Genomic DNA, 24724 nt, shown 5'->3' on the forward strand with positions numbered 1-24724 from the left:
AAGGTTCTGAAAAAGGGTGGGGGGATTGTGACGTTGGCTCCGGCTCCTTCCTCCCCCCCCCTCCCTTTAACGCTCACGGCGGCGGCGCCTACCAGTTTCTCGGGCCCGTCTGTGATCACGTGATTCTCCAGCCAATCCGAAAGGCTAGTGACAAACCGACATTCTGACGGTCTTGAGGGGAGGTGGGAGCAGCGAAGGGAAGGGGAGCGACTGAGGGGAGGGGTGTCGCCAAAACCCGACTCTCGCTGTGGCTGTCGGAACGGCGCCGGCTGAGGAATTCGGCTGTTGTTCCGCGAACGGTGAGTCTGGCGAGGAGCCGCCTCCCTTCCGCCAAGGCAAGGAGAGGCGAGGAAGCCACCGAAGTCGTCACCGGAGGGAGGGGGAAGGAGGAAGGGACCGCGGCAGGGAACGTGGATGCCACCCTGGCTGGGCGAGGAGGGCAGCGGCGGGAGACCCGCTCGGGGGGCGCGTCCCCCTGTCTGTCCCTGCTGGTGCCCCGGGCGTGCGTGTCAAACCCGCTCTTTCCTTCCTTCCTCCCCCCCCCCCCTTTACTAGCCGTGATTCCTTGTCTGTTGCGGAGGTGAGTGTGTGAGTCCCCGCCCCTTTCGGCGCCTCCCGCCGGGGTGTGGAAGGAAGCCCACCCTGCTGCTTTAGCCCCCTCCAGCGCCCCTTCCCCGGCGACTCCCTCCGGGAAGGGGGTCCGGGTCGGCCGCGGCTGGGGCGGGCTCGCCTTACGCCTTGCTCTGCCCGCCAGCCGCCGCGTCGAGGGGGGCGAGGGCGGCGGGAGAACACTCCCCCTTCCCACCCCCTTTCTTGCGCTGCCTTTCCTCGTAAATGGAGGCACTGCGACCCCGCTAAGCCGGGGCGGGACACGCTCCGGCGGCCTCCGAGCGCTCCTGACACGCCTCCCGCGGGGTGGTGCGCGGGGGTCGGCGGGCGCAGGAAGGGGCTCGGGCTCTCCGGCCGCGGTCGTGCTCCCTCGTCCCCCGGCTGTCACGGTTGCTGCCGGAGCCATGGCTGCCGCTGCTGTCAGCGCTCCTGCCTCCTTGTGGAGCCGTGCCTGGTAATAATGTTTTCTGTCGTGGTCTCCGCCCCTTGCCGAGGCTTATGTTTTTGGGGAGGGCGTGCAGGAGGCTAATCGCGTTCAGTGGATAATAATAATAATGCTGATAGCACCGACTTCTCTGGTTTGCAGCATTGTCAGCCTTTTGTAAAGGGAAGAGGCGGTAGGGGGTGTGTGTGTGTGTGTGTGTTTGCGCGCGTCTGTACAGGCTGCTGGAGGGAGGGGACAGAGAGCGAGCACCAATGAATATGCAGTAAGTTTTCAACGGTGATTCTGGAGTATAGGGAACGACTGTTTGTTTGTTTGTTGTATTTGCATACCGCCCTCCCAAAGGCTCAGGGCGGTTTACACGAAAAAAGAAATGATATGCTAATGTTCCAGGGACTCTTCTTAAACATTCAGGTAAAGGGTGAGAAATCTAAAAATGGCTTACCTTAGGTTAGCCCAAACCTGTGGTTCAACACAAGTTCTGTGGTTTGTAAACAAAATGATTATATACAGCTTACACCGAGCTGTGTTCAAAGCCAAAGTTCTTTATTGATTTACTAAATTTATAACCTGTCTTTATCCTGGATGGGGACACAAAGTAATATGCTTTAATAAGGTATACTGTTTTCATACTTGGAAATTGGTTGTGATGATTTCATGGAGTTTAACACTTCTGTCTTTTTAGAATACTATTATTATTATTATTATTATTATTATTATTATTATTATTATTATTATTTGATTTCTTTCCTGCCACTCCCTGGGTAGGCTCGTGGCGGGAAATAATACACCCCATAGACCATGGGTGGTTGAACTGTGGCTCTCCAGATGTCCATGAACTTCAATTACCATGAACCTCTGCCAACACCATGCTAGCAGGCACTCATGGTCATTGTAGTCCATGGATAGTTTGGCCACCCCTGCCATAGACATTGGAAACCTAAATAATACATGTAAACTTTACTAAAACTAGGTAGAATCAGGCTGAAAAACAGCATATTGAAAGCCCAGAGCTAACAGGTATCTGGATGTTGCACTTTAATTCTTTAAACTTTGAGCTCTGAATCAAGAACAATGATATGTCTATGAAATCGGGTAGTTGTGAATTGTTCATAAAAGTAAACAAAGATTGTGGGTTACCCAAGTAAATAAAAGTAATATAAAATATTAGGTATATGTCTGGCAAAACATAATATATGAATAGGCTGATATTATCTATACACATGTTCTAACCATATAGATAGTGAGAATCAAATTCCACTGGAACTTCAATAGAATATAGACCTACATGACTAACCTGAGAGGGATATAGAGATCATCTTCCAATATTTATTTCCTGCTATAAATCAGAGATAGTTATGCCTTGTGTGGTTTGTACTGTCAAGGAACTCCAGTGAAACAATGCATAGAGCTTAAGCAAGTGGAACCAAGCCAAACATTCTAGGGGAGCTCTCATAGTGCACCTGAGAGGATGTTTATTTTCTGGTGCTACATATTCCTTATGATGAAGTCAAGCCCAATCCATGAACCTTTTTAAAGCTATAATGGGAGTTGAAGAACAATACTAGGATAGATTCATTATACCCAGTATCATCTGTTGAAGTAATATATGGTTTGTGTAAAGGAGGCAAATCCTCCCAGGCTGAATGTTGGGGAGGAACTTTTCCTGTCATAACACATGTAGCTGATGACCATTGATGTCTAACAGATCTCACAATAGGAAGAAGCGAGCAGCAGGATCCACAAGGATAGATATTGAAACCATTGCATTTTAATTTGTTCATGCATGATCTAGAAATAGGTGTAGTTATCCAAGTTTGCAGGTGGTGGTTTTCACCATCCTGGGTTATAAAGAACTGCAAGAGGATTTCTGCAAACTAGGTGACTGAGAAACTATGGCAAATGAAATGCATATCCCTTGCTACTTAATTATTTTAAATAAGAGTGCTGGGGATGGACAATCTGCATGCAAAGCAGATTTTTAATTTTTTATTTCGAGGACACCCCTTTCTAGTGGCGGTCTCTAGGCAGCTAACAACAGTTTAAAATTTCATACGAAAATATAAACATTTACATTTAAAACCATGTCAGTTAAAATAACTACCGTATTTGCCGGCGTATAAGACGACCCCCAACATTTCCACTCAAAATATAGAGTTTGTTATATACCCAGCCCACCCCTGCATCTCCCTGTGACCGGCACTAGTGCACATGTGCGAGCTCTGCGTAGACAAGGGGCGGGCCGGAGCGCTGCTGCTTCCCGCCGAGTAGAACGGGCCGGTCACGCTGAAAAGGCTGGCACCCGTCTCGCTGCTGATGCTTGCCACGGTCGCGCTGATGAACCGCCGCAGTTGAGGTGGATACCGCGCGATACTGGATGGTATGTAGAATGAGGTGGGCGGGCATTGGGAGGCCACTATGGGCAACTATGTCTATCCCAACTGAAGTGCACCCGGCGTATAGGATGACCCCCCACTTGGAGGCATGTTTTTCAGGGGGGGGGTCTTATACGCCAGCAAATACTGTATATAAGAACATGCTCTGTCACTGCAACCTGTGGGCAGATAGATTGGATTTAACTAGGATGGTGGGGGTGGAAAGGGTAGGGGTGTCTGTTCAAATGACAGAGCCTTGGCTTCAGTCATAAGCCCGGTGGAAGAATGCCTTTTACAGTTCTGAAAGGGCCTGGATCTCTGCTAGCAATTCATTCTACCAGGATGCAGGCAAGGCTGAAAAGACCTTGGCTCAGATTGAGGCCAGGCACACTCTTCTGGGGCCAGAGACCCCCAATAAGTTGAAAATGGCTAAGCAAAGTGCTCTTTAGGAGGTGTAATCAGAGAGCCAGGCTCTTATATGTGCAGGTCCAAGACTGCATAAGGCTTTGAAGGTTAAAACCAATACCTTGAACCTGATCCAGGACTCAACTGGCAACCAATGCAGCTACTGAAGAACAGCTCAATCGTGGGCTCTCCACAGAGTCCTTGTAAAGACCCAGACATTTTGGACCAGTTGTAATTTCTGGGTCAAGGGTGGACTCACATAGAGCAAGTTGTCTGAAGCTCAATCCTTCAAAAGCGGAGGTCCTATGTCTGGGCAGGAAGGGACCATGTGAGGAAGCGGGTCTACCCTCCCTGAATGGTTGCAGCTCTCAGTGGCTCACTCCACCAGAAACCTGGACGTGATCCTGGATGCTTCCTTTTCAATGGACGCTCAGGTCATGAGAGTAGCGTAGCAGGCAGTTTGCCACCTTCGCCAAGCCAAACTACTAGTGCTCTACTTGGCTCCAGAACTCTTAGCCACAGTAATCCATGCGACAGTCACCTCTAGACTGGACTTCTACAGTTTGCTCTATGCAGGTCTGCCCTTAGCCTTGATTTGGAAACTACAGCTGGTCCATAATGCAGCGACGAGGGTCCTCACAGCAACACCATGGAGATCCCACATCCAGCCCATCCTCCAACAACTACAGGGACTACCAGTTGAATTCTGGATCAGGCTAAAGGTTCTGGTAATCACCTTCAAGGCCATATGCAGTCAGGGCCTAGTGTACTTGAGGGACTGCCGTACTGCCCACACCCCTCAAAGAGCTTTGTGCTCTGCCTCCTCCTACTGGCTAGTGATCCCTGGCCCAAAAGAAGCCTGCTTGACCTCAACCAGGGCCAGAGCCTTCTTTGGCCTGGCCCCTACCTGGTGAAATGAGCTCTCGGAGGAAACCAGGGCCCTAACGGAACTAAAACAGTTCTGCAGGGCCTACAAAAGGGAGCTCTTCGACAAGGTGTTTGGTTGAGGTTGACCGAAACCAGTAACACCACTAGGCCCTTGAACCTCCCTCCCTGGAATCCATGTACCTGAACTGAACCATGGACCTGTTTGATTTTTGTTCTGTTAAATAGTTATTCTCGTTGTTGTTGTTGTTGTTACTATTGCTGTATTTTACTTGACACAAAACCAAATTTGATGTATTGTTGTTCGTGTTCCATGTGAAACACCCTGAGCCTCAGGGGAGGGCGGTATAAAATGGAATGAATGAATGAACGAATACATGAATAGCTATATTTATATTATTGCTAGCTAGTAACCTAGAGGTGACAGTTGTATTGATAGTATTATGTTGTTATCATTGACCTAATTTTTCCCTAATTTTGTTAACCCTTCTGAATATACTTGTGGATTTTAAATATTTATACCCTGCTTTTCTAAGTTTCAAACTAACCAATATATGAAAGATATAATAAAACAGCATTCATATGGTGAAAAATATGCAACCAAATTAAACACTATAATTATCAAATAATTAAGTCACTGGTGAAATATCAGTAGTATCAACCAAAGCAAAGATGGCCTTGCATGTTTTTCAGAAAGTAGACAAAGAAGGTACCCATAAAACATCTCCAGAAATCTGTTCCAAGGAATCAGAGCCACGTCTGAAAAAACCTACCAATAGTCCCATAAGTAGATTTTGAGGAGTGCAATTTATGCATGGTTCTGTACAGGAAGTTTGGATTCTTTACATATGTGTGTTTTAAGCCATAAGGGGCATTAAAAATGTAAAAATGGTACTTTAAATGTAGCCTGGAAACGGTAAGGAGCTAGTGTAGTTGTTTCAGAGGAGGAGTTATATATAGCATAGATATGGTGTGACAGTGAACAGGGGCAAGCATAGTGGTAGGGTACAGAGAGAAACATCAAAGTAGTCGACTATGAACTGATTGAGGAGCAAGCAAATGGGAAGAGAGAGAGAGAGAGAGAGAGAGAGAGAGAGAGCTGCTGCTGCTGCCCGTAGCACCACATCAGTCAAGCAGAGAAGATGGCACTAGAAGAAGAAGAAGAAGAGTTGGTTCTTATATGCCACTTTTCTCTACCCGAAGGAGGCTCAAGGCGGCTTACAATCTCCTTCCCTTTCCTTTCCCCACAACAGACACCCTGTGGGGTGGGTGAGGCTGAGAGAGACCTGATATCACTGCTCAGTCAGAACAGTTTTATCAATGCTGTGGCAAACACAAGGTTGAAGAGTAAACAGCCTGGTGAGGATGTGGAGTGGGGTGGGGTGGGGTGAGGAGGATGACAAAGCCTAGAAGGAGTCAGGGGTAGGTGGAAGGAGACATAACAAACAGTGGACAAAACAGAAAAGTAGCGAAAGTGTCTGGGGTGGGGGGGCAGGACAAACGAGAGAAGGTAAGTGGACAAATAGCATGTATGCTACTTGTAAACAACTTGACCAGGTATAAAATTTCCTAACTACCGTATTTGCCAGTGTATGAGACGACTGGGCGTATAAGATAACCCCCCAACATTTCCACTCAAAATATAGTTTGTTATATACCCGGCCCGCCCCTGCATCTCCCTGTGACTGGCACTAGTGCGCAAGTGCGAGCTCTGCGTAGACAAGGGGCGGGCTGGAGCGCCTCTGCTTCCCGCCAAGCAGAACGAGCCAGTCACGCTGAAAAGGCTGGCACCCCTGTCTTGCTGCTGATGCCGCAACCACACTGATGACCCGCCGTGGCCGCGCTGGATACCGCGCGACACTGGATGGTATGTAGAATGAGGTGGGCGGGCATCGGGAGGCCATTATGGGCACCGGGCGGGCATCGAGAGGTCACTATGGGCACCGGGCGAGCATCGGGAGGCCACTATGGGCAGCTATGTCTATCCCAACTGAAGTGCACCCGGCGTATAGGACGACCCCCCCCCCCACTTGGAGACATGTTTTTCAGGGGGGGAAAGTAGTCTTATAATGCCAGCAAATACTTCATAACAATATGCAGTATTGTTATACTACTTTGTATATAAGTCTTGTTAAGATGCAGAATACTGGCCAAATATTCGTTGGAGATGAAAATTATTTTGCACTACTTTTGCCAATTATCTTTATGATGATGTATAACGATTAACAGGCAGTGGTAATAAAACTTGGCCATTCCAAAAGTTTGAAGTTCTTACCTAGAATAAGCAATTCCATTAGTAAACTGTAGTTCCCGCTATAAGAATTTGTCACATGTCTCTGGTGGGGAGGATAGATTTAAGAGGCTAAAGTATTAAATGCCATTTAAAAGTAGCTGTGGTTATTTTTCCTGTTTTTTCTTTCTTGTGTTTACAAATATTTAGAAACTTCCCTCAGTATGTCTTTCCTTGTCTAAGGAAGACTAGAACACTTGTTTGTATTGTGGCTTAAGTCACAGATGAGAAGTATCTTAACTTGGACATTGGGTGTAGTTAGGGGGCTTTGGAAAGTGCTATGACATTGTGCTAGCCTTCCTGAAACACTGCCAGCACTACAGAATGATGTGATCAAGTCACACAACATTGGCAGTGTTATGCTGGCAAAAGAAAGCGGCTACTACTGTTACTGTAATGTTGCCAGTTTTCATCAGAAGAGAATTGCTCATGATGCATGGCATTACTGTTAAAGTATTATGGGTTGAGCTCCAGCTGAGCCACATTGCTGTCTTTAGCTCTGGCTCTTGCCAAAAGTCCAGATCATAATTCTTAGGTGTGTGTATCTGAAAGAGCTATTTATATTCTCAACAAGTTTTTGATCTCCTATCTAAAATACATACATTTTCACATAATAAAGTATATCTTTATCTTTAAGCCAAGCCAACATACAGACCATAAAAGCAGCCCTGCTAGATGAGACTGGTGGACCAGCTAGTTCAACATGCCACAGCTGCCCTGGAAGATTGGCAAACAGAGCATAGAGACCAAGGTCTTCCACTGTTGCCTTGTAGCAATGGTATTCGGAGGTTTACTTCCTGTGAATGTAGTAACTACATTTAGTCATCTTGCTAAAAAGCCATTAATGAACCTATCAATAAATATGTCTCATTCCCCTTTAAAATCACCGCTATAACCATGCTGGCCATAAATTTCAAATTATTCACTCGCCCGGTTCCCATAGTGACCTCTATTCACTCAACTTCATCTGATACCTCAAGATGTGAAATGGGAAAAGGAAAAAATTCTCACTGTGCTCTTTCTTTACCTCATGCATAATTTTATAAACTTCAGTCATATTTTAATTTGCCTTTTTTCTCTAAACTGATATGCCTTCAACTTCTTGGCCTTGCTTAATATCAGAGTTACTCTCCAACCCCTTAATCATGGTAGCCCTCTTCTACATTTTCTCCAGATATGCAATATCTTTTTGAAACATGACAACCAGAACAAGCAATTGGTAACTTACCATGAAGGATCTTTTTCCTCTGAGGAAAGGAAGTCATCTTGGTAGGTGATTTCCACCCTCAGAGAAACAGGAACAAAGTTTTCCCACTTGTCTCCTGTTGGGAATCACTCCATTCTGAGTTCTGATGATCCCCGAAAATCAGTTAACTAATCTAAACCGCCATCAGCCATACAGGGGAGCAGTATAAAAATCTAATAAATAAATAAATGCGGAAGAATAAACACACATTAGGTACAACAAGTACAACAAGTTGAATGATATTAAGGTAAGTAAACGGAAGTGGTCCTGCTGGAGAGAATAGTGAATACTGACAATAACTTCAGAAGGGACTATATGTCCTCCTTTCCTCAGAGGAGAGGGATCCTTCAGGGTAAGTATCCAATGTCCAGTCTTCCTTTGAAGAGGGATGTCTTAGGGAGACCTCCCAAAACGATGTGCTGAGAGCACAATGTGCAGCTCTGCATTGGAAATCTGTGTGGTGGAGGGAGATTTTATAAAGCAGTATCTCTGAAAAATGTTGTATGTGGGGATGTCTAGATAGGCTTATCTGCTGGAATTTAGGTAACACCGTAGTCAAAACTACAACCTGACATCTTCGTGTAGAAGCCCCTGGAACATTAGAGTATCTTTTGCTTCACCCTTTGGATCAAAGAAACTGGTGAAGTACAGTTTCACTTGATGGTTTGTTGGCAAAATGCAGAGATCGATTAGAGGGAGACCAAAATGGTGCATGAGAAGCTGAAACAGACATTTCTTCAGGGACCAATTTCCCTTCTGAATGGTCTGTCTTCTGAGCTAATCTGCCTGTATATTTAATAACCCCTTTACATGCTCTGTCTGTATTGTTGCTGGATTCTTCTCCATATGTGTTAGGATTTTGATTATCAACATTATACAAAGAGGCAATCTGGGTCCTCCTTTTTCATTGAGATAAGTTTTGGCAAACACAGTATCCTGATCAGAATGTGTTTATCCAAAGCTCTAGGAGGTTGATGGGAAGACGCATCTCATTTGTGGATTATCAACCCTCCGCGGGAGAGCCTTCTAATATCACTCTCCAATTGGACAGACTGGTATCTGTAAATATCTGCTTCATCTCCTGAATGCAAAATTTCCTTCCTTGAAACAGATAGGACATTCTTGTCCACCACACAACACTGTTTTTACTGTAAAAGTGACTTTTATCAAGTTCTCCTTGTTTATAATTTGTATTTGGAATGGTCTCAAACGCTGTAGAGCTGTTGTATGCAGCTCACCTCACTGGATAGTGGTGATGCTCAAAATTAGTAGAAATATCAGTTTTGTGAGAATCATCAGTGAACAAGACCTGGTCTTGGTGACTTCCCATGACATCTCCTTTGGCTTTGATTCTGTCAGGAACATGCACTTGTATGCTATCATAACATCCAAGTGTTCTATTCTTTGAATGGGCAATAGAGAGCTTTTCTGAAGATTGATAAGAAATCCGTAGGCCTATAGGCAACAGATAATGTAACTTTATTTATTTATTTATTTATTTATTTATTTATTTATTTATTTATTTATTTATTTATTTATTTATTTATACCACCCTCTCATATGGCTTAGGGCAATTTACATATAATGTTGCAGGGTGATCCATGGAATGACCTAAACCTATAACATAGTCAAAAGTTATATGTTATCGATCCTCTATTGGCTGAAGCTATCCTACGACCTGAAGCGATTGTCTGCTTTGATCTTCAGTCAATTTGGCTCAGAGACTGTCCTTGTGCCAGCGGACGGATAGAATCAAATGAACAAGTGCGTCTGTTCTGCCCCATTTATGATGCCATCAGATGTAAATTTATTCAGCCAGTTTTGAACATCTACCCAAGATCTTCCCAAAGGGAGAAAATCAAAGTTCTGCTTCAGGACGAAGATAGGCAAATAACTCTTTGCACAGCTAAATCTTGCACTGCTGCCATGAAATTGCACACTATATATGTGAATCAGAAAATTTCGATCTGATCCAATTTCAAAAGTACAAAGAGTCAACTGTCACTGATAACTTAAAGTATGTTTTATATATTGAATCTAACATCTTAAAGTTTCTATGTTGTCAGACCTTTTAAAAAGTTTTTTATAGTATTATAACTGTTTTCTTTCTTTTTAAATTGTCTTAGTTTTCAATTACATGTATTCGAATTTTGGTCTGAATGACCGTAAATAAATATTGATTGATTGATAGTCAAAAGTAATATCTTAACACAGCCCATGGCGCCATGGGCGCCGCGGACTAAATAAAGCCATAAGGGCTTAGTGGGAGGAGTTAGGGCGGGCTCTGTCCGGGGTGAGTAAGGGTGCCGAGTGGCCCCTTCCTCCGGACAGACCATCAGCCGGGCCAATCGGCCCGGCCAATTCCCGCCCTGCCGACAAGGGAGCCCCCGGCAGCCGCACTCTTGAAATAAAGGTTGGTTCATAGGGCAAGAAACTTCAACCAGCTGTGTTGGTTTGCCAACTCTGTCCTATTTTAGAATTGGCCAACTTAGCCATGATGATCCATGCTTCAACAACCTCATGATCTTATTTTCATTATGGAGTACTTCAATGTCATTTATGGAAGTGACACGGAGGTATCTATTAGATATGAACGTAGAAAGAGTTTCGGAAAGCTCTACTGGTTGAATTATTACCTAGTGTTATGTTGGTTGAACCTCCATATATGATGGCATGGTGAATTTATATTGGCATTGTACCACAATTCCACTGGCAAACCACAATATTATTGTGATGCCAAAAAATTCAAGGACAAAAATTGATGGAGTAAGGGGTTATAGAGACAAAGGAACAGACATCAGTGGTTTGCTGTCATCACTCAGAACTTGGTTTTGCTTTTGATAATGCCACAACATTATGCTAGCTAAAGAGGTGGAAATATTCCAATTGAATTAAGTAGAGAGTTTAAGGCAGCTGCCATCTATTCTGTTTTGTTTCCCATCTCTAAAAGGAATAGCCTCAAACAGAGAGAATTCCAGTGAGCACTGATGCCTATCATGGCATTCTGCCACTGGTATGTAAGCACCAGCTGGGCAATACTGAAATGCATGGCAGGACACAGTACTGTTCTATCCTTGTGTCTGAGAACTTGATGCACACATTAGTGATGGGAGTTATGGAGAAAGAATACTTAATACAAAGTGAAGGCTTTTAAAAGCATACTGCCAAAGTGAATAATAAAGAAGAAAAGCACATCTTTCTCTGTAAATGCACAGAACTACTACAGAACTAGTCAGGTTTATGAGTAGAAAAAAACTCCTTTCCTAGATATCCTGGCAGATGGATTGTTCATGAGCATTCTGTTTTTGTATTATATATCAGTAATGGTAATGTGGGATGATACTGGTAAGCAGTGATTTTCTGTATGTGGAAGCATCCTTTTGGTTGTGCTTTGTCTGCTGTTGCAGGTTGGATAGATTTGGATAGATTTGCAATTGCAGACATAAAAGTAGCATATTTATGATTCAGCAACTGTAGGCCTATAAGATTTGCATGTGTGAATGAGCCAGCACAGATCAAATAGGTTTGAAAGAACTTTCATACTACCTGCCTGCCTTCATGTTAATTTCTTTAGTAGAGTCAAGTTTGCACAAAATCAATGCAAGTCATCGAATCTTTACATTGATTTGTAGAATGTTAGCTGAAAAAAACAAAACATGGCAGTAACATTTCCCCCTCAATAGCAGAAAAATCCATTATTTTATTTATAAAGGCATTTATATCCCACATCTTTACCCGAAGATCCTAGAGCGGGTCACAATACAAAATAAAATAATTTAAAAGGCATTTTAAAAAATTAAAAAATATAATCCCCTACCCTCCTTCCCATCCTACCCATTAGGACAGCACACAGAGTAAACTAGATGTCAAAGGCCTGGGTGAACAGATGTGTTTTCTTCAGGCACCAAAAACCATATAATGTAGGTGACTGGCAAATCACCAGAGGGAGGTTGTTGCAGAATCTGGGGGCAGTCACAGAAAAGGCCATTCCACATGTCACTGCCCCTTTTGCCTCTGAGAGAGGTGGAACTGCAAGAAGGCTCTTTCCTTGAGATCTCAGTGCATGGGCAGGTCTGTATGGCAGATGGTGCTTTTTCAAATAACCAGGGCCCAAACCATTTAGGGCTTTATAGTAGTCCAATCTAAAGGTTACCAGGGTCCTGAAGAAGATCATTGTGGCCAAGTTACCCTACCCGAGAAAGGCGGAAGCTGGCAAATCAGTCGAAGATGGAGATAGAAGCTCCTGACTACCACAATCACAGACTCCTTGACACACAGTACCTCCATTGTGTCTGGTTCAACCTCAATTTATTGATCTTCATCCAGCCCATTACTGCCTCCAGGCAGCAATAAAGCATTTCACCCACCTCACCTGACCCAGAAAGCATGAAGAGATGGAGTTGGGTGTCATCAGCATACTGATGACATCTCACTCCAAGACTCCTGATGACCTCAGAAACATAGGAGACCGAACTGACCCCTGGGGAACTCCACATGAAAGCGCCCGCATGAGTTTTTAAAATCAGTGCTTTATTTTCAACATGCTTATAGCTTAATCTCATCATAAAAAATTATAGAATGATTTTTATTTTGAGGTGTAAATCACATTGGAAACTTCATTTACTATGTTAATATGCTACTTAACAGTAAAATAATCATAACCAATCCTGAATGTCTGGAGTTTCAGTTCTTACACAAGCTTGCCCAAGTTCTTGACAGAAAATAAATTTTCATCATCCTCTAAAGTTAGATGAGCTAGAACCTCTTCTTGATAAATTTCTGTCTGAGTTTGCTTAAGATATTATCTTAAGCAGGGCCACACTTGCAGCCCTTAGGAATCTGGAGGGTTCATATGGGAGTTATTATATACTAAAAATACTTAATATAATAATTGGACATTGCCTAGATTTCTCTGGGCGTGAGGAAAATTGATTTTCACTGATTTCTCCTTCCTGCAGCAGCCCAAAATACACACAAGATACTGCTGTTTGGGGATAAGGCAATAGCATATGGGGGAATAAGGTTTCCCCCCAGGGACTGTGTGGAGATTCCCCCTGGGCCTGCAGAAATCTAGGTTGGATCCGAACCAGTACCTAGGTGTTTAACACATAAGGAAAAATGGTTCACTGTATTTCTGTTTTGCGAGTCCCTTGGACTGCAAGGTGAACAAATCGGTCAGTCCTAGAGGAGATCAGCCCTAACTGCTCCTTAGAAGGCCAGATCCTGAAGATGAAACTGAAATACTTAGGCCACCTCATGAGAAGGAAGGACTCCCTGGAGAAGAGCCTAATGCTGGGAGCGATTGAGGGCAAAAAAAGGAGACAGAGAATGAGGTGGCTGGATGGAGTGAGTGAAGCAGTCGGTGCGAACTTAAATGGACTCCAGGGAATGGTAGAGGACACGAAGGATCCTTGTCCATGGGGTTGCGATGGGTCGGACACGACTTCGCACCTAACAACAACAAATTTCTGTTTTCAGAAAAGGAAAATTACTGTCTCAGATCTGAACTGAGTAAATCTCTATAGATCTGTGACTTAACTTTCTGAATTCATTTAAAAAGAAAAGCAGCTATTATGTTTTGATCATGGCCACAGTATTCAAAATCTTCCCTTACTTTTTGCCTGGATAGAGGTTCCTCCTCACTAGCCCAGTTGCAAGGAAACAACCTTAACTGCCTCTCACATAGAGGTAAGGCACAGGAGGCAGAGGAGAATTTTTCATTAGTCAAGGAGGCAGTTCTTAACTTTGAACTTCCCGTTTCTCTTGGTGGGTGTCATCCTAATCCTTAGTTCATTTCCTGCCTAAGGCAAGGAGTGCATGATTATGCAGAAGCTCTGCTTAAAACATCCACTCTCAAGAATATCTTCCCATCACATCTTTTTCTTTTCCTTAAAAATAAAAATGCTCTACTCGCAGCCTGCTCTAGCAAATACTGCTTCTGAGAGGCTGCCTGGGATGGATATTTCTTCTCTGCCAAGAAAGCAAGATCCCCAAAATAACTCAAGTGATAGCCATTAAGGGTCTCATGTAGGCTAGGGGAGATGAATGCAAGACTCAGCTCAAAATCAGCACAGAGGAGGAGTCAGAATTTGCAAGGAAAATCTATCCCTACCAGAGATGGTGTTGCAACACTGGAATAGCCATGGGATGCTGCCCTAGAATGATCCAGTATGTCTTCTGAGGTGCTGTAAGTGCACACACTATAGACTTGTCCTCTGCAGGTTGATGGGAAGAACAAGGTGACTGAGAAGAGCAATTGATGAAGAATTTATGCTCCTGGTGAACCACCACCTGCCTTCAGCCACCAGAGGATGCAAGAATATTAGATCAAACCATTCCTCCCTTCCCCCTCTTTCAGGCAGGAAATTCTGGCAGTAGCACAGCCCATTGAGCTCAGCCAAGCTTATTAACCAAGGCTGCATAAAAGAAAATGCCTTTATGCTGGTAGATTATCCTCATGCCCTGGAATTGGAGGTCTCAGGCCACACAAATGGAGATTAAATGAAAACGATTGAGAGATTAGTTGAACACTTCAAGATGATTGTGTCATGAACCCCAATTCATGCCAGCTAAGTTTCGCTTTCTCACAAACCTTTTGGTCTCTCACCAGCCGGCCCAAGACAAGGCCATAAAACAGTAAATCTGTCCGCTGGCTCCTAGCCTCCTTTTCGTTTCCTGGCAGGAGCGGTTCCACTGCTGATGTATCAATCTTACTATAAGTGTCCTTGCAGAGACAACCCAAGTCTCAACAATGTGCCAACTGCCCAGATAAGATTCCGGGCCATCTGGTCGCTTGGGAATCAACTCACCTTTGCTGCCCTCTCACTCTCCCGCCAGAATGCCTATGTGCCCCCTCCCTTATGTGATGGGCTCTATATCTGCCCTGGGTTTCCTATTGTTCTTTGTTATTATCAAGATCTTTGCTTAGGAAGATCTTGGCTTGCTTTAGCATTCTCTGGACTCTAATAAAGCCCTCTTTGGATTTACAACCGCCTGTTGGATCTCGGATGTGTCTTTATCATGGACTCTGCAGGCTAGGCTCAGCCTGATTCCTGACAGATTGTCAGGGCATATTAGTCAAAACTATTGTGGGCTTGGGACTATGAACCAATGAGATCAAGAAGGATATTTGCAAATTTTAGTCCAGTGGCACCTTTAAGACCAAAGTTTTATTCAAGGTATAAGCTTTCATGTGCATGCACATTTTCTCAGGTATCTGTTCCACTTAGTATTTCTGGTATGGCCTTGGAGGAGGAGTGTATCTGATGGCCTAAGTGCCACTCAGCTCTTAACACCCACTCAGGGTGGCTATCCCATCCCTGAGTGCCTCCTCCTCTAATTGGCTTGCCTGTCTATCCAATGGTCAGCCAATCACCTTCCATATCCCACCCCCTCCTCCTTCCACTTCCCTCTGATACTTGGAGGGTGCGGATCCCTGCCTTGTGAGAGGTGCCCCTGCTAGTGAGTTCCAGAACAGCTGCATGCAGCCTTTCCAGGTCTTGGAGGGAGGGGGAGGCCGTCCGCAGAGTTCTTCCACTCCAGCCCCCTAATCTAACGCCCATTGTATTTCTGAATGCGGTGAGCTTGGCTCCTAGTAAAATACTAAAACTTTGAATAAAACTTTCTTAATTGTGCCACAGGACTCACATTTTGTTCTGCTGCTTCAGACTAACATGGCTAACCAGTTGAATAGATGTTAGCAAGTGTAAGCCTAAGGACACCTAGGAAAGTCTCCTATCTGAAATTCATTCACAGATGAAAAAGAAGTAGGCAACCTTCTCGCCCTACTACACAAAACATAGTTTATGTTAAAAGATTTTCACATGTTATCTCATAGCTTCATGGATATGCTAATGAGTTTCTCTCATGGACACACCCATTGCGCATCTCTTCTCCGCAGTTCTTGTGTTCAAGGATGGCAAAAGTTCCCTCAAGGATCAGACAGACCACCCATCCTGGAAGCTGCATGATTCCTAGTACTCCTCACTATAAACTGCTGTGTGTCGTTTTTGCAGAGACACTATCGTATAGGTGCATGTTGCTGCAACTGAATATCTGAGAAAAATAAGAGGGCTAGGGATGGAGCATTTAGATGTCTCCAGACCTATCACAGCAGGTGCCAGTTCAGATGGACTGAGAGTTATTTCGAGAGCACTGTTCCCTGCCATGGCAGCTTGGCAATAACTATAGTTGAAATCCTGGCATGCAAATTAACAAATAACACAAGGTCCTCCTTGCTTCCTTGGTGGATATAATTTTTAAATAATATATTTTGGTGGAATTGAAAGAAGAAGAAAAAACTATACCCACAACTGACAGACATGTTTTATATACAAGCTGCAGACATTATCATTTTCTGGTTTAAATTCAGCTTGGGACCTTGGATGCTTTTTATAAATGGTTTCTTGTACTGACCGGGTTTTGTCTTTTTTGTAAGACTGTGTATTAGTAGACTGTCCCTTTAAAATTTTATATAGGCTTTTTGCTTTAAAAAAACAAGCTCTTCCTGCACAGTTTATATATGATTGCCTGTTTGCGTTCTATTTAAACTTGTAAATTGGTATTGTAGTTTGAATGTCATTGCATGCCTAGAGACAGAGAAAACTAGAGCATTTGCCAATTGTATCTTTTCGTCCATTTGTGAGCTTTGTAATCTCTTATGGGGAGGAACTCAGAGTCATTAGTGATATCTGCAACTCGATTTCTTTAGACTTCTTGCAAATGGTGTAATATTAACTTTTTAAATTTTGATACAGATTGTATTGTACAGTGAAGAAGGGTACCTGTTTGTTGAATATTGTGTTGTTGTAAATTGTGTTGAACTTTGATACTCTCCAATCAGGAGGTTTATTGAGCCTGCATGGATTCATTTGTTTAACCAAGTCTAGACAAGCCATTGCAAAGTCTTTTATCAGAACAATAACATGAATAATAAATCCAACAGATTCTAACAATGCAACAACTAAATGTCACAGCCATTCCTGTTTGGAAATCTCAACTGTTTCATCATTAGTGGGTTCTACCCTCTGTAGAGAAATGGGTGAGAGAAACTGCCACAGTTATTCCTTATAATTCATAAGGCCTCCCATTAGTCAAGGAGGATTTTATGGTTTTAACTTGTGTTTTATGATTCTTATCTTGTGTTTTTGATCAACATAAAAATCAAATAATAATAATAACAACAACAACATTTTACTTGTTTTGATACCCCAGCATTTATTGTACATTTATTGAAATGACTGTAAATAAAGTGGTGTACATGTTGTGTACTTTGAAAATTTTATGTATGCATTTCATCAATGTAGCCATTTTCTCCCTTTTTGACAGATATATAATAATGAGCACACTGATGCAAGAAAAAGCTAGAGAAGGATTATAAGATGCCCAGATTTGGGTCAGCAAAAGCAGTTCAGATTCAGAATTCTGACAGTGATAGCACCATGGTGGAGAAGCCAACTGGAAGAAAGGTATAAAAAGAAATTTGATTAAGATTACATTGAAGCCAATCCATGGAAGCATATTAACATATAAGAGCCAAAGGGCATTATATGGAGTGTAAGATGATAGTATTACTGTGCAAGGAATTGTTGTAGGAGACACTTAACGAAATTAAAATGCTTCTAACCTAGTGTAACTTCTCATTCTATTCTGGTGGTGAATTTGGGATGAGATGTGGTAAGTTTGGGTAGGTATACTTATAAAAAGAAAATTAAATCTTGGTAGTTTTTTTTTATTCCACTTATATACTGTAAAATCAAAGTTTCAAGAGCTAATATTAGTGACGTGTTAGTACTTGTTACTGTAGGGGAGATTGATTGGTATGTTACTGTTAATGATATTGATGTCCAATGTCTTTTTACATTGTTGTTATATAATTTTTTTAAAGAAATATATATCAGTGGGGCTTTAACATTGTCTGTTGAGACATACATGTAATCATTCCAAAAGTGATTTTAATTTAATTATTGTTTGTTCCTATGTGTAGAAATATACCAAGATACTCTGGGCCTTGAGATTAGTCTAGCCTGAAGAGCCACTGGCCTCTCTCCAACTTCACCTAAAATTCCTAATGAGGGTCACTTTGTATGAACCCCCCCCCCCCAATTTCCCATATGAGAGGCACCAGTACCATGGGCAATTTTAATATCTAATTATTTTAACATTTTCATTTAAAATTAATTAACTAAAAATCTATGTTTTATTTCTGAATTTTAATTTAATTCTAATCCACCCTGAGTCTGTGGAGTCAGGGTAACATATATACATTTAAATATAAAATAAATTTAAATGTAGTCTCTTGCCAGTGTTGTAAGATTTGTGAATGTATGGAAACTTTATAGATGAAAACAGATAATAGATATTAATTTTAAATAAGATGCTAAAAAAGAGTTACAAAAGGAAAAGAGGGATTATGTAACAAATTATATATTATATATATTACAGGATAGATGGAACAGAACATATTTATCCTCAACATCTCCATCATTATAATTTTGAAAGAAAAAACATTTCCATAGAATAAAATAGTCCTTCAAATATTTTAAATTTCATATTTAATAACTGATCTGCTTTGGAACTACATTGTTAATTTCATAATTACGACCAATTCTGTTATCTGTTTCATCATTTCTACATACTAACTATAGCTTTTTCATATAGCAAAGTTTGAAGCAAAGTCTATTCTATCTCATAATAAAAACTAAAAGATATTCTTATTCAAAAACACTTCCTTATACATTTATATTCAAACTGTTCTCATTCTGCTTCTACATTGTAATACATTTATATGCAGTGAAATACATTTATATACAATTTTTAAACTTTCTCATTCTAAAATTTAAACTAATTCTCATTCTAAGTTTATCTCCTGCTTATATCATAGACACTCCATCGTTCCTCAGATTTCAAAATTGATCTGTTTGTTTAAAAAGTTAATCTAATCCATGTTGTTCATCACCCTTAGTTCTCTTCAGCAGAGAGGGCGGTGTAGAAATTGAAATAAAAATAACCAAAAAAATTTTTTTGCCATTACTGCATAACAAAGCCAGACTTTCTCAACTTTTTACCATTGAGAAACCCTAAAACATTCTTCTTTGAGAAACCCCAGAAGAGGCATGATCATGCAGAATATGGTTGGGAAGTACAGCTGTCTAGACTCCTGCCCTGGGCCTTTCCACCCCCTCCAAGTTCATCATCAGCCATGAAGGGGCAGGTCAACATGACCATATGTGGTCATATCACCCAATAAATGTTTATCAAATCTAAAAATATATATTTAAAAATTAATTCCCATCTATTTGGGAAACCCTTCCAGGGCCATCAAGGTTGAGAAAACCTGTGCTAAGCTGTATGGAAATTTTCAAATAGAAACAAAAACTGTTATGTTGATTATAATTTTAATATTTACAATCCTTACAAACCCTGGAAGCTACAATTGAAAGTAAAATTGAAAAGTAGCCACAATACTTTAATAGCAGGGATTGTATGTATGTATGCCAAAGAGAGAATTAAAGCTTATATGTGTGTATACCTTTACACTTGGACAACTTTAAAGTTCCTGTTTCCTCTGGTATGCCAGAAGGTTACATTTATGGTGATTGGGACTGATTCATCTGCTATTATTTATTTTGCAGTTCAATAAAATATGTATATATGAATTGACTGTTAGTTGTCTTGTGTTTAATATCTTAATATAGAAATGCAATTTTAAATACTTTTCAGAATAACTTCTATATTTTAGCAGCTTTATTTTCTTAACAGCAGGTTTGCTGTTAAAATAATAGGCTAAGGACTTAGTGGGCGGAGAGTGGGCATGGCCTGTGAGCCCACAGTCCTGGCAGGCTCGCTCCTCCACCCTGGCCAGGGGCTCTCTGCTGAAATCGCTGGCAGTTTACCCCTGGATGCTCACCAGGCCACATGTAAGTGCCATGGGGGTGGGGGTCTCCATTCCCAGCCCAACGGGAGCCGGAGGAGGGGGACTTTCCCTTTCCCCTTGGGCCTGGATGCCTCCCCCCCCCACTTCCCTGTCATTTAAAAATGGCGCCGCAGCCAGCAGCTGGCTTCAGGACGTGGCACCATTTTTGGACCTTGGGGAGTCCAGAGGGGGCGGGGAAGGAGGGAGGCTGCCTTTCCTTCCTGCCTGCCTGTCTGTCTTTTTTTTCTGTCTTTCTTTCTGTCTGTCAATCTTTCTTTCTGTCAGTCTTTCTATCATTCTTTATGTCTGTCTCCCCCCTCCACTACCCTGCTACCACCCTCTGCATTCCTGACTGCAGCGGGCTTTATTACTAGTAGCATAAGATGTCAGATTCTTTAGAATTCCATTGTTATTCATTCTGTTTTTCTAGGCAATATGTATTAAATTCTTTAAATTAATGTAATCTGTGACACAAAACAGTTAAATTTTGTCATTGGTTTGTTTACGTTTTTTTATATAATTTTTCTTTTTGTCAGTTTTATAATTCTATTAGTAATTTTTATTTAAATATAACAATTAAACTTTTCTGTTTATACCAGAGCAAGGACAAGATTGCCTCCTACAGCAAAACTACAAAATTGGATAGGAGTGATGTGGGAAAGGAAATGAAAGAAAAGTCTTCCATGAAACGTAAACTTCAGTTCAATGTTAGTCCATCCAGAAATGAAGATCGAAATTCAGACACAGGTAAGGTCTTCTTTCTTTTTCCCTTCAACTTTGTGACAAATTTAATAGTGACCTGTTACAACAGTTGTAATACTTGTGAAATGCTTACTCCTATTTTTTGTGTCACCAGTCCAGCAACCTGATAGGGCTCAAATTAAGTGTGTGTCAATACAGCTCATGCTACACATATCCTCTTTATTTATTAGATAAGAAAAGATGTTTTTTGTGTCACCAGTCCAGCAACCTGATAGGGCTCAAATCAAGTGCATGTCAATACAGCTCATGCTACACATATCCTCTTTATTTACTAGATAGATAGATTTTTAGACCGCCTTCTCAGCAAGCCAGCTCAGGGCAAGGTATAAGATTTGTATAAAATACAATAATTAAAACAAATAAAATTTAACTGTAAAATTAATTTAAATAGATAACAGGTTAAAAACAGCAACAGTTCCTCCACAGAACATCTATTGAAGTTCTTGGAATTCTCTCAAAAAAGTCAGGCTGGTCTGGAAATGAATAGATGAATGGGTGGGGCCATAAATAAGTAGGTAGGTGGTAACTTTGGCCCCAACCAAAAGCCTGGTGGAAGAGCTGTTTTACAGACCCTGCAGAGTTATGCCAACTCTGACAAGGCCATGATGTGCTCCAAGAACTCATCCTACCAGGTAGGATGGAGCTACTCTTAGCCACCCTTTCTAGTGTTTTATCGTGTACTGCACATGTGGTAGTTGAGCACTTTTGTCCATTTGATGTTTGTCTTTTGTGAGAATGTAAGCTGCTGTTCCTAACTAAAAAAAGCCTAAATTTACTTAATCTTATTGATGCCTGTGTCATGAGCAAAATGAAGAAAGAGAACTGAATGACTGGGGGTAGAGGTTTTGACACTGCATACTGCTGTGTAAATATCTTTAAGCACTTCTGTACCCTATAGAGAGATTGGTATACATACTTAACACTTGTGGCCTAAAGTTCTGTGCATTCAATCCCACCTAGAGCTGGCAAAAAGGGAAGTCATACATTTGGCTAACAACAGGCCTGTTTAGCAACAGAACAGAAAGAAGAAATCAGACAGAAACCAACACATCACACGGCTGGCGATCTTGCTCTACGCTGGCCTGCCCTTGTCACTGACCCGGAAATTACAACTGGTGCAAAATGCAGCTGCTAGGGTCCTCACAGGAACACCTTTGAGGGCCCGTATCCAGCCTGTGCTGAGGCAGCTGCATCGATTGCCATTTGCAGCCCGGATCAGGTTCAGGGTTTTGGTATTAATTTTAAAGGCCTTACGCAGTCTGGGACCCACATATCTGCGGGACCGCCTATTGCCCTATGCCCCCCGCAGGGCCTTGCGCTCTGTGGGTTCCAACTTACTGGTCATGAGCTTTCGGCTTTCCGCAAGGCCTGCAAAATGGAGCTCTTCCACCAGGTCTATGGTTGAGGCCAGGGTGAAGAAAAGATCTATGCCCCCCCCCAAAAAAGAGGAGTACTCCACCACGTGCCATCTGTGGTGGTCAGCTGTTCCCCTGGCTACCAGCGGGGGGTAGGTGGTGGGTTGGTTGCCACCGTTTTCTCATAGTCTGTATTTTAACTATTGGTTTTAGGGGATCATAGTGGTTTTAGGGGATTGCCGAGAGTGGCGGGTAATAAATCCTTATTATTATTATTATTATTATTATTATTATTATTATTATTATTATTATTATTATTATTATTATTATTATTATTATTAAACTACCCAGCCAACTAGGCATATAGAACTGGTCATTATGAATCTCTCAGCAACACTGCCATTGCTACCAACCATATAACAGGGCAAAAAGAACTGTCAAGAAAGCCCAGTATCTCCACATTGAGGATTACATAGGGATATACACCAGGCAGCCCTGGGATGGAGTTCCAAGAATAGTTTATGTTCTATACCATGGGAAAGTGTTACCTGGGTTTGGCTACTCATGCTAGTTGGTAGCCCCATACACCAGTTATTTTCATCTGTCCCCTGCTGTAAAAGGGATTGTTGCTACAACTTGGTCCCATTCATCTAAGTAAACGCCTTCCAATCTCCATCATACACACTGTTTATTAAGGCTGTACCAGCAGTTGGGGGAATATCCAGTATATCACAATTTCCCCCTTGCAAGAGCATACTTTAGCAAACATTGGATGAACACTCCATCTTGTTTCAGTGTTCTAAAACAGGTGAAGTTAGTAACCAGGTGGCAATGGGTACAAGCTCCCTATGCATGTAACTAATTTTGTCCATAATATGCTATAATATGTATGAAAATATAATATTCAGTTGAGTTCATTATAATATGGTTGTATTATATTGTTATTTCATTTTTCTGCAAAATTTCTGTTTTTTTCCAAGGGGGGGGAGAATACAGGGACCCACATATCTTTTCCTTTATGGCTTCAGAGTTTTCTAAAAAACGTACACACCTGTTGATTGGGGTCCAACTTGAACTCAATCCCTTTTAGAGCTTCAAAACATGAGGACACTAATAGGGGTTCTATTTTAGGAGCAAACAGCAAAGCTGCTTCACAGCAAGGATTTTACATATTGATTTCATTGCTACTGTGAATGTAGAAGCTTATATGTTAGCAACAGGGATTAAACACATGGGAATTTTTTGTGCACTTTCCTTGAACTTTTTTACCCTAATGGCTTCCTTTTCATGCATGCTGTGCAGCAACCTTGCATTGGCTCTCAGCATGGCTGTCACAGCTGCTAGGACTGACTGCCCCATTTTGTGCTGTAGAGCTATAATACTCATTGAATAAAGAAATATTTCCTTTTTATTGTCCTGTACATATTGCTAGTCAACTTCATTGAGTTCTTGTGTTATGGAGAGGGAGAAAAATATCTCCTCCTCTCAGCTTCCCTTGTGGAATGCATGATTTTATAAATTTGCTTCATATGTCTCTACATCCAGATTCTTAAGCCTTTGCTTATAGGAAAGGTGCTGTAACCCTTGATCATCTTGGTTTGCCCACTTTTATACCTTTTCCAGCTGTGCTGGAACAGAGATGCAGTGAGATCATTGAGATACAATGACCACAGTTATACACTGTATTCTAAATGAGACTGTTCTGTAGCTTTATATAAGGACTTTACAATACTTGCTGTTTTCTTCCCAAATAATTCCCAACATGAAGTTTGCCTTTCTCAGCACTATCACACACTTTGACATTTTAATGACCTATCCACTATAACCCCAAGATCTTTGCAATCTTTGTCTCAGCCAGTTCAAAACTCATCTGTTTATTTAAAGTTAGGATTTTCTGTTCCATTCTCTATCACTTACATTTACATCTTATAGTTATCAACACTTAACTTCATTTGCCATGTAATTGCCTACTTATCCAATTTTGGTATCTCTCCTTTAACTTCTAACAATCCACTTTTTTTTCTGCACACTACCAGTAATGGTTGAAGTTGTGAGGTTTAGGGCAATACACAGTGGGTCATGAGAGAGAAAAATGGAACAATCGCATTTTGGGACTAAAACATTTTCCCCTCCCTTTGTTTATTCAGAGGAGTAAAGGCTCCAGTTTGGTGTTTGTCCTGTGGTGAAGTACCTGTGTGGAATACTGAGTAGAGCTGTGCTAGACATGTGCTACATGCACAATATCTGTGTAGTTCTCCTTTTGTGCAAAATTCCCTGTCAGTGATAGTCTAACAGGAGGTATAACCCCATGTGCATTTGCAGTGGAGCTATAGGTTGCCTGGCATAGTGCTTGAGAAGACTGTGATTGGCTGCATGCTTAGATGGTATACAAAGCTATTTTAAGTTCTGGGTCATAAGATGAAATAGTGTGTGTGTAGAGA

At 41.9% G+C, this 24724-nt stretch overlaps 1 protein-coding gene across 3 annotated transcripts in view; it reads left to right on the forward strand.

The window, feature by feature from the left end:
- ANKRD12 (ankyrin repeat domain 12) overlaps window positions 1-24724 on the forward strand; it is a 57195-nt gene continuing 32471 nt past the window's right edge. For 2 of the 3 annotated variants that reach the window (XM_077352747.1, XM_077352749.1), the window contains exons 1-3: window positions 1-299; window positions 17580-17719; window positions 20766-20913. In XM_077352747.1, the coding sequence (XP_077208862.1) occupies window positions 17633-17719; window positions 20766-20913 (235 nt within the window). In that variant the 5' untranslated portion in view covers window positions 1-299; window positions 17580-17632. Of the gene's footprint in view, window positions 300-751; window positions 1064-17579; window positions 17720-20765; window positions 20914-24724 lie in introns of those variants that run through there. The other variant, XM_077352748.1, reaches the window with a different exon arrangement.

This window comes from Paroedura picta, chromosome 9, assembly GCF_049243985.1.
Source record: "Paroedura picta isolate Pp20150507F chromosome 9, Ppicta_v3.0, whole genome shotgun sequence".
NCBI lineage: Eukaryota > Metazoa > Chordata > Lepidosauria > Squamata > Gekkonidae > Paroedura > Paroedura picta.